Source organism: Neltuma alba, unplaced genomic scaffold, assembly GCF_004799145.2.
Source record: "Neltuma alba isolate B1F8T4 unplaced genomic scaffold, ASM479914v2 tig00010083_pilon, whole genome shotgun sequence".
NCBI lineage: Eukaryota > Viridiplantae > Streptophyta > Magnoliopsida > Fabales > Fabaceae > Neltuma > Neltuma alba.
In genome coordinates this window covers 250978-264819 of record NW_021635041.1, presented here as the reverse complement: position 1 = coordinate 264819, position 13842 = coordinate 250978, and the positions used below count along the sequence as shown (strand labels likewise).

Genomic DNA, 13842 nt, shown 5'->3' with positions numbered 1-13842 from the left:
AACATGCAAACTAACAAAATTAAAAACAATTACATAAATAACAATCAATTCAAATAATATAAAAATCAATTAAATAAATAACCAAAATATATTGCAAATAGATACAATAATTATTAAATAATTAAATACGTTAACTGTTAAACATTTTTATATAAATTTAAAAAAAATCAACTAATGGATTAATTTTTATTCATATCTAAGTAACTGGAGTTGGATCTGGAGCTAGATTACAATTTTGGAGAGAAACTAGCAAAGCTTCACTACTCAAATGCGCCAGAAGCAAAAAAATGAAGGAGGGGAGGGAACGACGCCTATATAGATGTACATTTTATGGCGGTTTTACAAAAAACCACTACAAATGTGAAGTTTTCCTCACAATTTTATCGCAGTTGTCTCCAAACGGCTACAACCTACTGACACGTGATAGCTCTATGTCAAATAGTGTAACACTTTATAGCGGTTTCTCAAACAACCACTACAATATTACACAAAAAAACTCTCACTTTGTAGCAATTTACACAAAACTACTACAAACTACTGACATGTGGTAGCTCTGTGTCAAATAACACAACACTTATTAGCAATTTAGGGGGTACCACTACAAAATTTTACAGAAAACTACATATTTATAGCAGTTTACTTAGAACTGCTACAAAATGTACACACAATTGAACTTCTATGATGGTTCTCAACAAGGTAATTGCTACAAAGATAGCCCCAAGATATAACGGTTTAATCCATAAAATAGCTACCCACTAACCGCTATAGACGTGGCACCAAGTTCATGCCAAATTTGTAGTAATTCTTTCAGTGCCAAACCACTACTAAGTACGACACAAACTTCTTCCTAGTCAAATCAATACAAAATTGTTGTGGTTTGGGTGGAAACCGCTACAAATTTCACACTTTGTAGCGGTTTTTTGTAACCATTACAAATTAACCACTACAAATATAGGGGGTTTTTTGTGGTATTTATAGAAGACACTAACTCCTTCATTGAAAAGGGGAAAAAACAATTCTTCCTTCTTTTCCTTAGAATTTCACCACAATCAACAAAGCTCACTATAGCATTGAAATCCAAATAGAATCAAATCTACACTATGTAAGAATCACAAATATTACCATAATCGAAGCATTGATTCACAGAAGAAAAAAAAAAGAAACTTACAAACAAACAATACCTAAAAATAATCAAAGATATGAAACCATGAGTCGAGTGGTATCAACAAAGTTGAGTGATATAGAATTATGAAGCAAAAAGAAGGGCTTGGCGAGCGAGGGCACTCAATGCTATGAGAAGAACTACTTAAGAGCTCATATGATGCTCAATATTACAAGTTTGTTGACAAATTAAGGTGACTATAATCTATACATGGGATTATCAAAAATCATGTACTTAATATCCGCTCATTTCGATGTTTGATACTATATGTGACTTGATTTTCCTAAAATATTAGTGTATAATACTATATTATATATCAGTTTATCAATTAGATAAATTAGTTTGAGAAAAATTATAGATATGATAAGCAAAGTGGATTAAGGTTTTTTATATTTAGAATAAAATCCATCCTTCAATTATCTCTTATATTAAGAGCAAATTGAGTATATATATAATAAGCCTTGATAATAACGAATCAATTACAATTGTTCGCTTCTTCAGAAGGCTTTCAAACATGCCGTAACATAAATCTTCTTATACAACTTGCATGTTTTTTTTTTTTTTAGAGAAAGGGGTCGAAGCCCAAACTTCAAAAGAGGACAAAAACAAACAGCATTCAAAAGGCAATAAAAGGCTTAACCAGCATCTCTCCCCGCCTGTCTATCAAACTCAAAAGCTTCAGCCACTTCTCTAGGTATGTCTTCAAACAGGTGTTGCGTCTCTCTCCAACTTGAGCCAACACTTCTTTTTGCCACTACATCAGCACACTAATTTCCTTTGCCTTTAGAGCTTTGAAAAGTGGCTCTGAATCAATCTCTAAATGGATTTTACAGAACCCCTTTCCTTTGCTAGCTGCAAGTTGATAAAAGGTCCCTAACATTCAGCCTCATAAACTATCGATGCTAAATCCTTCCCAAATCCCACGATCCAGTTCCATTACCAACTACGAAGCATACCTCCACACCCTACACGCCTTGGGTTACCTTGGCTTGCCCTATCTGTGTTTACATTCACCCACCCACAATCTGGAGGCTTCCAACTTCTCTTTACCAATTTACCCACAACAACCTTTAGTTTCTTCTTTTGCTCCTGTGCCTTCACCATATCCATTACAAAGTACCAGATCTACCACACATCCAAGACACTATTCCTTGCTTCAAAGATACAAAGGTTGTGCTACTTCCAAAGGAACCAATAAGTAATTCCAAAGAGGATAGCCCAAGGTACACCATTCATGACTTCTATGTGGTTTAGATTCACTTGCAAACAGCTTTTGAGATCTATTGTAAAAAAATCAGTTCTTTTTATTGTTGTAAATATGACCACACCTTTCTTGCTTCTACATAGTCCCTCGTCAGATGGATTGAATCCTCCCTCTATCCACAAACATCATAGTCTTTGTTTCCTGCCCATCTCTTATTTCTGAGAGCTTTGGTATACAAGCTGTCATTTGCTAAGAGCCATAGGAAACATCTAATTTGTTTGGCCCCTTCCTATTTCTAAATCTGTTCCCATAAAATCTGCTTAGTTCTCAAGTTACCACCCCTCAGAAAGTGGTATCCACTCTTCACACTGTACCCCTTCCTCACATCTCTACCCCATACGAGGTGGTCCTTCTTGTCTCCTCTTCCTAGTGGTTTAATTGCCTTAATTTTCTCACAAGCACTCTTAGAGAGATATTCTTTCAGAACTTCCCAGCTCCAGTTCCTATCATCTCCTACCAAGTCAGCTACCACCCATCTTCGCTCTAATTCCCCTACTTCTCACCCACATTTATTTATTAAGATTAGGCCCTTCTCCACCCACTCATTTGTCCAAAATTGTATTTTCTAGCCTAAATCCACTCCCTACCAAACTCCTCTGTCAAAAGTCTCCCAAACATTTCCCAAATCCTTCCAAAAGATGAAGTGTTGCGGGGTACTTTGATGGAATTCTTAAATTCTCTTCCCTCATTGTATTTGTGTTTTAGGACGTTAGCCCAAAATCCTTCATTATTGCTTCTAAGCTTCCATCCTAGCTTCATTAAACACACCTTATTCATGTCCTTTAGATTCAAGACACTCAAGCCTTCATTATTCTTTGGTTTTTGTATCGTTTCCCAATTCAGCAAATACATCTTCCATTCCTCCACCTTGTGTCCCCATATGAAAGCTCTTTGAGCTCTCTCTGCCCCCCCCAATATTTACTGAGGTAGGCTTGTAACCATTATAAGATAAAAAGGGATGGTCCCGATGACAGACTTAGCCAGTGTTAATCTCCTGGCCATACTGAGTGAATTTATCTTCCAGCTTCCTAACCTCTTCTTGACCTTCTCTATAATACCACCAAAACTACTCACCTTGATCTAACCATAATAAGTAGGCAACCCTAGGTAAGTACCCAAGTCCTCTGTTTCTCTAAAGCCAGATTCTCTGACTATCTGATCCTTTAAATCCATTGCAACATTCATAGAGAAAAGAATAGCCAACTTATTACTATTGACCCGTTAACTAAAGGCATCATAGAATTTCTTTAGACACTCCCTCACCACATGAATCTGTTCAACTGTTGCTTCTCCAAAGAGGAATAATTCATCTACAAACATTAATTGAGTCACATTCAGACCCTATCTTCCAACTCGAATAGCCCTCCAATCTCCTTTGCTTTCAGCTTCCTGAATAATGTGAGATAACTTTTTCATAACCAAAACAAAAATCTAAGGAGACAGAGGATCCCTTTGTCTTATACTTCTAGAAAGTTTAAACATCTGAGTTTTCTCACCATTCTAAAGCAATCTCATGGTCACATATTGAATGCAATCCATAACTAAACTCCTCTCCCCCTCCTTCATATCAATCTCTTCCAATATTTCCCTAATAAAATCCCAACGAACATAGTCATATGCCTTTTCTAAGTCAATCTTAATTGCAAAGAAGCCTTTCCTACTCCACATATTCCTTATTGAATGAAGAAGCTCCTAAGCAATAATTTTATTAACCTGGATGTGTCTTCCAGGGAATAGGAGCAATGAGCCTTCCTAAGAATCCTTTTATCCATTGCACCAAAATCTTAGGGATACACTTGTATACTACATTGCATAGGGCTATAGGCCGCATCTGTTTTATGTTGGAAATTGTGCCGTAAGGACCAATCATTGTGTTATAAACATTGTTGATTTATGAACTTTTTAATTATGTTATCATATTATTTGCATGTTTACTGTGATGACTATCCTTGGATAACTCATGATTTTATCCTAAATGTCCCTGGTCGGTCATCTATGTGGGAGCAAAGATGAAATAAGACCAGTATGACTTTGAAGATGTATAAGATATAAATCAAAGTCATAGGCACATGTAAGAGTACAAGGTGTTAGACCGACCTGCTTTGAGAGAGCTGCATGGGTTAAGTCATAAGCTTCTCTCATATACAAACCATGTTACTATGCCCTTTGACCTGATATCATCATGGATTCCTACATGAGAAACACTTAGCTTTGACCTAGTCAAAAGTCACTTTTAACCGAGTGAACATAAAGACTATGTTCAGGCTTAGTGGTTTTTCATATGGAGGAATGTGAATGGTCAAGATGGAATTTGTCCCTCACATTCGTAGAGAGATATTACTGGGCCCCTCGATGAGTGAGTCTGAGAAATGTATGGCCATACTATAATGGAAAGGTAGTTCCATTTCTATACTCAGACTACTCAGGGATCGAGAAAGTAACGGTCAGGAATAGGAGGATGACGTTCTCTATGCCTCATCTATGACCAAAATGTCGTGTGACAAAAGGGACGTGATATGGTTGTATGAAAGGTTACATCGTTCATCGATCCTCATATGTTTTGGGTAGTTGTGATGTCTTGCTAGAGACCGCTTACGACTTGTGAGTCATTATAGTAAATGGCCTACTGCCAACTTCATATGGGCCTACAGGGTCGCACACAAAATAGCCCAACACGAGCTATGATGTCCAGATTCATTGAATCTAAGATATGTCCAGATTCAATGAATAATCTAGGGTGGATGTATATATATATATATAAATTCGCGTATATATATATTATATGATATAAGAGATATTTATAAGATTTGATTTATAAGGATAAATTGAATCTATATCATTTTTTAAATTGATAAGGTATAATATCTCAAATTTGATTTATTAGAATAAATCAAATATAATTCCGTCATATCTTTATTTTGAATTAAATGAATAGGTGAATTAAACTTGTGGGACGGATTTAATATATAAGCCGTATTTATTTAATTGATTTCTTATCAGATTACGCAATATATGATATTGTATTAATTTCAGAATTAATTTAGGATTAATTCCAAAATCCTATATCCTTAGTGTCCTATATATATTTGATATTAGGAGCTAGGGTTTTGTGTGTGTGAGAGTGCAAAAGGTTTACAGATAAGAAACGCCAAAATAGAGACGGTGAGGACGGATTCTCAAACCCTAGAAGGACAAGAGGCGCTAGCACGTCGTTCGTGATTGGAACACTGTTCGTGTGGATTCCGATAGAGGAAGCCGATCTGAGTTGTCGACTTCTCACGATCGAAAAGGGAGCATAGGCATCCCGAATGTCGGAATCCCCGAGCCACCGACGATTCGAATACCACAGGTAACACCTCTTACTACTTGACTTAAACACAATCGGTAGATCTAGGCAAGGGATTGAAAATTTTAAAGTTATTTTTCCGCTGCATGTCTTTCAATTCCTTACATTTTATACTTTCAGGCTTATCAACTTTGGGAATCAACACCAATAACATTTCGTTAGCCTCATTAAAACTGACTTCTCTTCTCCATAGCCTCTGAACAAAGTTCACAATATCCTTTCCAACAACTTGCCACTCTTTCTAGGAAAAAAAATAGCAAGGAAACCATCAACTCCTACAGCTTTATAAGCTCCAATTGCAAATATTGCCTCCTTCATTTCATCCTCTGATACCTCCTCTTCCAATGTATCCCAAATCTCATCATTAAGCCTCAAAAAACTTACAGAGACCTCCAAAGGATCTTCTATCCATTTATTATTATCATTTCTAAGTATCTCCACCTTGTTCCTTCTCCTTCTAGTTGCTATTTTCATATGATAGTATCAAGTATTTCTGTCTCCATCATTAATCCAATTTCTACGAGATTTCTAAAACCAAAGCAACTCTTTGTGCTTCAATACCTCTTGCAACTCCCCTTGTAACCTCCATTCCATCTTAAGTAAATAATCATAATACTGATGAGAGTTTCTAACCAAAATCTGTCATTGAATTCCTTCCAATTTAGCTAGAAGCTGACGCTTTTTAAAGTTTATCTTTAGAAAGACATCTCTATTTTAGATTATAAGTCTTTCTCTTAAGCCATTCAATTTACCCTGAAGCTCCCCTACTATCTTCAAAGCCTCTAAAACTTCTTTTTCAAATTGATCATGGAGGAACCAGGCAGTTTCAAAACAGAACGGCTATTCCCCCTATCCTTCTTCTCTTATCAAGCTTAACAGTAAAGGATGATGATCCGAGCTTCCCACTCTTGCAAGAACCTTTACCATAGCTTTAGGGAACCGTAATCTCTACTCTTCACTGCACAGTCCCCCTATCTAAGTGTTCATAGAGTCTCTGGTGTCTAGGAATTAAGGGACCTCTCCAAGTGTACTGATTCCCTTAGGATTCAATTTCTAGCAAATTGCATTGGTTTATTCTATCATCAAAAATCTCACAGCTCCTTAAATTCACAGGACCACCCCCTTCTTCTCACTTTCTCCCCTTATATCATTCAGGTTGCCCAGAATTATCTAATTCCTTCTTCTTTCCTCTACCAACACTTCCATTTCCCTCTAAAACTCACTTTTCTCCCTATCTTTGGGAGTTACATAGGCAAAAACTGCCCACCAAGGCTCCTCACAATTGAAACTAATTTTAAATAACCCATATTGAGGATGCCTCTCCACACATTCTACATGAATTTGGTTTCTATTCCAAGCCACCTAAATTCCACCAGCAAACCTAACCCCTTCGATTGCTACCATATCATTAAAACTGAAGCCATGAAGAAAACCCTTGCATTCTCATGGTCGAGATACATGTTTCTAATAGTACAACTACCTCTGGTTTCTTCAAACGAATCAACATTCTCAAATATCTTTTAAAATCCCTCCCTCTCGTACTCTGCAATTCCCCATTAAGATGGTTTTATCCATATACACAAGATATGATTGATCAATCAGTCCTCATTAAACCACCCTCCACCTCTGTGATAGCCTTCAAAAACTCATCCTCCTTTTCATCCCCTTTTACGAGTCTGTCTGGTGGACGTCCTCCATTCTCAATCAAAGTCTCCTTCCATCCATATAAACACAGTTAGAAACCACTATGTTGACATCCAACTCCTACAAATATCCTCTATTCTCAACATACTCCCTATTCACAATACTCAACTCTCCACACTCCCTTTTCCCAACTTCCATTGCCCTCATGCTTCTCTTCAGATGTCTAGCACTGCTGTGGGGTACTATTGATTGCTTCTCCTCCTGTCCTCCCCCTTGTAACTTCCATTCTACCGTAATTTCGTCCCAGATTGTATCATTAACAATCTTTGACTTCCTTCTTTCACCATAGTGTATCAAGACTGGCACTATAGCTTTTGCATCAACAGGCCCCTCCCTTCTAGAATTCGGTTCTTCTACTTGTAGACCCTTAAAACAGGATCCATTCCCTTCTTTCCATTCTCCCATATTCTCCATGCCTTTATGCTCCCCTCCTATCCTTATGGGTCCTCTTCTCTTCTGTGCACTAAAGTCTAGGCTCCATAGAGATTATTAGTAGCCTCTTTCTCCTTCTGTCCTAAGTCCTCCTCCATTTTATTGCTAGTATCTTCCATCTTATCCTTACAATCACATTTTACATGCTCGTACTTTCCACAATGATAGCATAACAGATGCAAACGCTCATATTCCACAGCAAATTCCCTTCCCTCTATTGTGGCAACAGAGGTTTAGACAAATCTACTTGAACTCTTAGTCGAGTGAACTTCCCCCCTTGTTTAGAAGAGTGTTGTTATATCCACCTTTACTGTTCTTCCTATTCGATCTCTTATTACCTGCAGTATCGTCTCCTCATAACACTCTAGTGGTAGATTAGACAAGTGAACCCAAAGCAACATATCCTTTAGCACCTTTATTATTGGATTGAAGTTAGCTCTCCATTCACAAACAGTCAGGTAGTGATCTGAAATTAGCCGTGAACCATCGCTTAAAGCCTTATTATAATCTTCCCAGCCTGTGAACTTAACCATAAAGAAATTGTTCCTTAAATCCATTGCCGAAATAGAGCCCTCTCTTCCCTATATTGTCTGCAATTTGGAATCCAGAGATCTTAGGCTCAAGGTCCACCCTAACGCCTTCACGACCAAACTCTTAGCATAGGGCTGTCATAGCTTCTTTTTCCCTTTCTCTAAAATCACAATTTTAGGGATTCAAAAATTCCCTTTCATTTGATGAATAATCAAAATATCAAAATCTTCTTTCTCCCTTATCTCACTTTCTGTACTACTCTGATCTTCCATTTGCCATTCCGTTCACTTTATTTACATATGATGTTCCTTCCTCAAACTAAGAAAGGTCCTCTGATTGCTTCGATTCACTCCTAATCTTCTTTCTTGTTCACTGTAGGAGGTCATATTCATTCACTGCCTTGGTTCCCCGGAGCATGGGAAAGCCATTAGAAAGATTACTCATGAAGCCATCAATAATAAGTAAGCAACATGAATCTTATTATTATTATTATTATTCCTTGTAGTGCAACTTGTCATTCACTTGTTATGAAAGTGTTCGGTAATTACATTCTGCTTTTTTTAGACCATGGAGTGATTTTCCCTATTATTAATTAATTATACACGTAAATTGTGCTGCTTTCATTGGCTTTTCAACAAACGGTTTTTGGCAGACAACAACAAACCGAACCAAATTGGCTGGTTCAACCGAAAAACTGGTGAAACAGCCAGTGGTTCGGTTTGGTTTAGATGTTAAACTGGGAGGAGTTGAATTGGTAGCAAACCGGTCAAATCAGAGTAAACTAGTGAAAACCGATAAAAACTAGTGTAAACCAGTAATGAACCAATTTGGATGATTATGTTGTTATTGGTCTTATTTTTTCTCATTCAACTCCTAATATTTCAGCCCCTATAGATTTAAATGAATTTTCATGATGATTTTGCTATCAATGATTATTAATTTTAGTTAATGATGAACCATAAAGATCAAAATTCTCAATGTTGTTATAGTTTGTTATTGTTACAATCAAACTATTATTATATTTCCTTATATTTTATTATTGGCGATTATTAATGTTGTTATATTTTGTTATTTTCAATTAAATTATATTATTTTAATATGACCGGTTAGACCCCGAGTTGATCCCAATCCAACCAACTGACCCTTAAACCAATATCTCAACCGGTTTAGTATCCGGTCCGGTTTTTTGTTCCTAGGTTTTCGATGAATGTGGGATTCCAATTCAAATTAAAGCATCCATCAGCTGCTTTCCTTGTTAATTTAAGTTTATTAACTATATTTCAAAGTATGATGGGAGTACTATACATACATACATATATGGAAAACGACAGATTAACTTAAAAGTGAAAAAAAAAAAGCTTCATAGTTCTATTAATTAAAAAACAAGCCGAATATTCTTTAACATGGGGAAGCATGGAATCACCGATCAGAACACAATGCTTCACACAATATAGCATGCTGTAATTGGCCTCCTTCATGCAACGCCATTTCATTAATTACTTCGATTAATAAGACAAGGTATAGGACAAATAAAAAATCTGTGGTAAATACTTGTCAAAATGAGTAACATGACCCCCATTAAACTTATAAATATCTGTGTGTGTATATATATATATATATATATATGAGTGTGTCTGTATTTTACCATGAAGTTATGAATAAATTAAATCATGATCAATACGTAGAACAATTTATTGCTTCTCTTTTTCTTCATACACACAGACACACATGCACTCAAAGAATGTGTAAAACGTTACAGATATGCACTCAAGTCAATATACTTTTTTCGTATAGAACCCTTGATTCATACTAATGATGATGAATTAATTACTTATAAAGTTTAATTTATAAGGATAAAATCAAAAAAAAAATTAATATCTCTATATATTATCAAAATGGACTAACATTTTGGTTAAGCTAAATTAAGATAAAAAGTACTTGAATTATAAACGGAAAAAATATTCCTGATAACGATGTTGTCTATAGAATATTCTCTTATTCACATTTTCTTCCTTCTTTTGGATTCATATATGCGTATAAAATAGATCAAATGTCCATTTATCTTTACATATACATATACAGCAAGGTTTTGGAAAGAAAAAAAGGGATTATAATCCTTTGTTGGCCAACAAAAAAAATCTAATCCAAGGATAGCAGCATGGGATAATGTGAATAAAATGCTAACGTAGAATTAATTTGGAAAAAAAATACTTTGTCAGGCTAAAATAAAAGATAAAAGGATAGCTTTATTTTCTTAACTTTATATGAAAGTTCAATTTGATTCCCAAATTTTAGAAAATTTATTTTCAGTTCTTTAATCATAATACTGTTATTTTCAAAAATTTAACTTAATATATTAACATTTGAAAATATTTTATCAGTGTTTAAAATTTTAATGTGAGCCGTTTTTTGATAGCAACGTTAGTTCAAAGGATTAAAAACATACTTTATACGTTTATCAAAATAAAAAGAAACGCAATATTTTAGAAATTGCTAGCCAAATGCGCTTCTCAAAATGGTTTCCTCACTTAAAACCGCCCCCAACCCAAAACGTTCTTCACGCCTTCCCCTACATAATCAAATGCTAAAACGACCCACAACTTATGGCAGTTTCATGCTTATTTACTTACTTTTTTATTATTCTTTATTTATTTTCTTCTTTTAACTTGTTTTCTTAATTTACTCATTGTTACCCTCACAGCCTCACCCACCTCTCCTTCTAAGGAGCATTTCTTTCTGCGCATTTCTTTCCAATTCCAATGTTCCCCACTTCCCTTCCACCACCTTCTCTATATTTCTTGTGACCCATCGCTCCAAAATCTCGCCTTTGCTAGCCCCGACCGTGACATATATGGTCAGTCGTATGAAAAATCTTCATATTTGAATTTAAAAAAAAAAAAATACGTGCATTTACTTTTACTCTTTCAAACCCTATCTTCCAATTTGTTCTATATATTCTCGCCGTCCTTGACACTTCAAAACACATTACACCACCCCAAACACACACGGACACAGACACACGTCCAATTAGCTCCCAAGAAAAGCCTACCCCAAATATATATTTTTATTTTTAACGCCAAATATTAACATCAATTCATCAAATAAGTGAAAAACAGAGACAGTGTTCTGTTTTTAACCTTTTAAAGCTTTGGCCTTTAAATTCACTTCCTCCCCTCTCTGCAAAGGCAAAACTTGGTTTCTAATTTTCACTGTTTCTCTTTCTCCGTGTCTCTGAGTCTGAAACTGTTGATACTATGTGCAAATCGTCGTCGTCTTCTTCGTCTTCCTCTGCTTTGAGTGAAAGCAATGAGGACCATATGTTGGCGCTTTTGATCCCAAAACTTCCAACAATGGAACATGAAATCGAAAAGCCCCACAAAACCCATTTGCGTGTGGCCCTCGACGAAGCAAAATGCATCTCGAAAATAGCCTTACCTATGGTGTTAACTGGTCTTTTGCTTTATTCACGTTCCATCATTTCCATGCTCTTCCTTGGCCACCTCGGCGACCTCGCTCTCGCCGGCGGTTCGCTCGCCGTAGGCTTTGCCAACATCACCGGTTACTCTGTTCTCTCTGGTCTCGCCATGGGAATGGAACCCATTTGTGGTCAGGCCTTTGGAGCCAAAAGATTCAAGCTTTTAGGACTCGCCATGCAGAGGACAGTGATTCTTCTTCTGCTAACTTCACTGTTCATATCAGTCCTATGGCTCAACATGAAGAAGATACTAATCTTTTGTGGTCAAGAAGAAGATATCGCCAACGAGGCTCATATTTATATACTTTATTCTCTTCCTGATCTTTTGGCACAATCCTTTCTTCACCCTCTTCGAATCTATCTACGAAGCCAATCAATAACACTTCCTTTAACTTACTGTGCTTCGTTATCGATTCTTCTTCATATGCCCATTAATTACCTTCTGGTCTCTGTTCTTAAGCTTGGAATAAAAGGCATTGCGTTAAGCTCTGTTTGGACCAACTTCAATCTTGTGGGGTCACTCGTCTTCTACATCGTGATTTCTGGCATAGACAAGAAAACCCGGAATGGGTTATCTTGGAATTGTTTAAGAGGTTTGAAACCACTAATGAATCTGGCGATTCCAAGCTGCATTTCAATGTGTCTCGAATGGTGGTGGTACGAAATCATGATATTACTCTGTGGATTGCTTCTGAATCCTCAAGCAACCGTTGCTTCCATGGGAGTTCTGATTCAAACCACGGCTTTCATCTACACGTTTCCTTCTTCATTAAGCTTTGGTGTATCCACACGGGTTGGAAACGAACTCGGTGCAGAAAATCCTCAGAATGCGAAGCTGGCCGCCATTGTTGGGCTCTGTATCAGTTTCTTTCTAGGATTCTCAGCATTGGCGTTTGCGATATCAGTGAGGAAGGTGTGGGCTTCGATGTTCACGGAGGACCCAGAGATCATAGCTCTGACATCGACGGTGTTGCCGATTATCGGACTCTGCGAACTGGGGAACTGTCCACAGACGACGGTGTGTGGTGTTTTGAGGGGCACGGCGAGGCCGAAGCTCGGAGCGAACATAAACTTAGGATGTTTCTATCTTGTCGGAATGCCTGTAGCGGTGTGGTTAGGATTCTTCGCAGGTTTTGATTTTAAAGGCTTATGGTTGGGTTTGTTGGCGGCTCAGGGATCTTGTATGGTGACGATGCTGTTTGTGTTGGGTCGAACAAATTGGGAAGGTCAAGCACGGAGAGCGAAGGAGCTGACATCATCGGATTCCAGCACAGAAGAAGAGGAAGAAGGAGGAGATGATGATGGAGTGAAGGATAACGACGACTTGGGTATATTAGTTTGAATTTTTTTAGTTGAGGATTTATTTTCAAAAAAAAAAAAAGACATGGAAACTAATTATTCTTTTCTAGCTATAGACTATAGTAGTATATTGTAATTGTAATTTGATTGTGAGGGGGATGAATCAATACATTGCATGTTCCTACGATTCATGTTTGATTGCTGGGTGCATGCATTTTGTGTCATTTTTAACCAAGATAAGATTTTGTGTTATATACATTATATTAAGGATTTTGCATATATATTTACCCTCATGAAGCGACAATATATGATGTCATAGATTCTAATTGCCTAATGTATTTTTCGCCAAAAAAAATGCCTAATATTTTTTTTTTCACATTCGTTTTACATGCTCTCAGAAATAACACTTTAAAATAGTAAAAAAAAAAAAAAGGAATACATTAACTATGACATAATTATGAGAAGACTTGTCAATGGCAAATTGTCCTAATAACAGCACTACCTATCATGCATGGATAAGATCTCGAGCTTGAATTTGATATTGACACATTTGTGCGTAAGTGTTTAAATTGTATAAATAAAAAAGTTACGACAACATCTATAAATGCACCAAAAAATTACATCATACT

At 36.6% G+C, this 13842-nt stretch overlaps 1 protein-coding gene across 1 annotated transcript; it reads left to right on the top strand.

Moving 5' to 3' along the window:
* The first annotated feature begins 11693 nt into the window (after positions 1–11693).
* Positions 11694–13256, top strand: LOC114754119 (protein DETOXIFICATION 49-like). Its single transcript, XM_028942862.1, has one exon. The coding sequence runs from the start codon at positions 11694–11696 to the stop codon at positions 13254–13256; it is 1563 nt and encodes a 520-aa protein (XP_028798695.1).
* Positions 13257–13842: the final 586 nt, after the last annotated feature.

What these genes read in the sequence shown, in the direction of transcription:
- LOC114754119 (XM_028942862.1), top strand. Translation starts at nt 11,694, where the DNA reads ATGTGCAAATCGTCGTCGTCTTCTTCGTCTTCCTCTGCTTTGAGTGAA.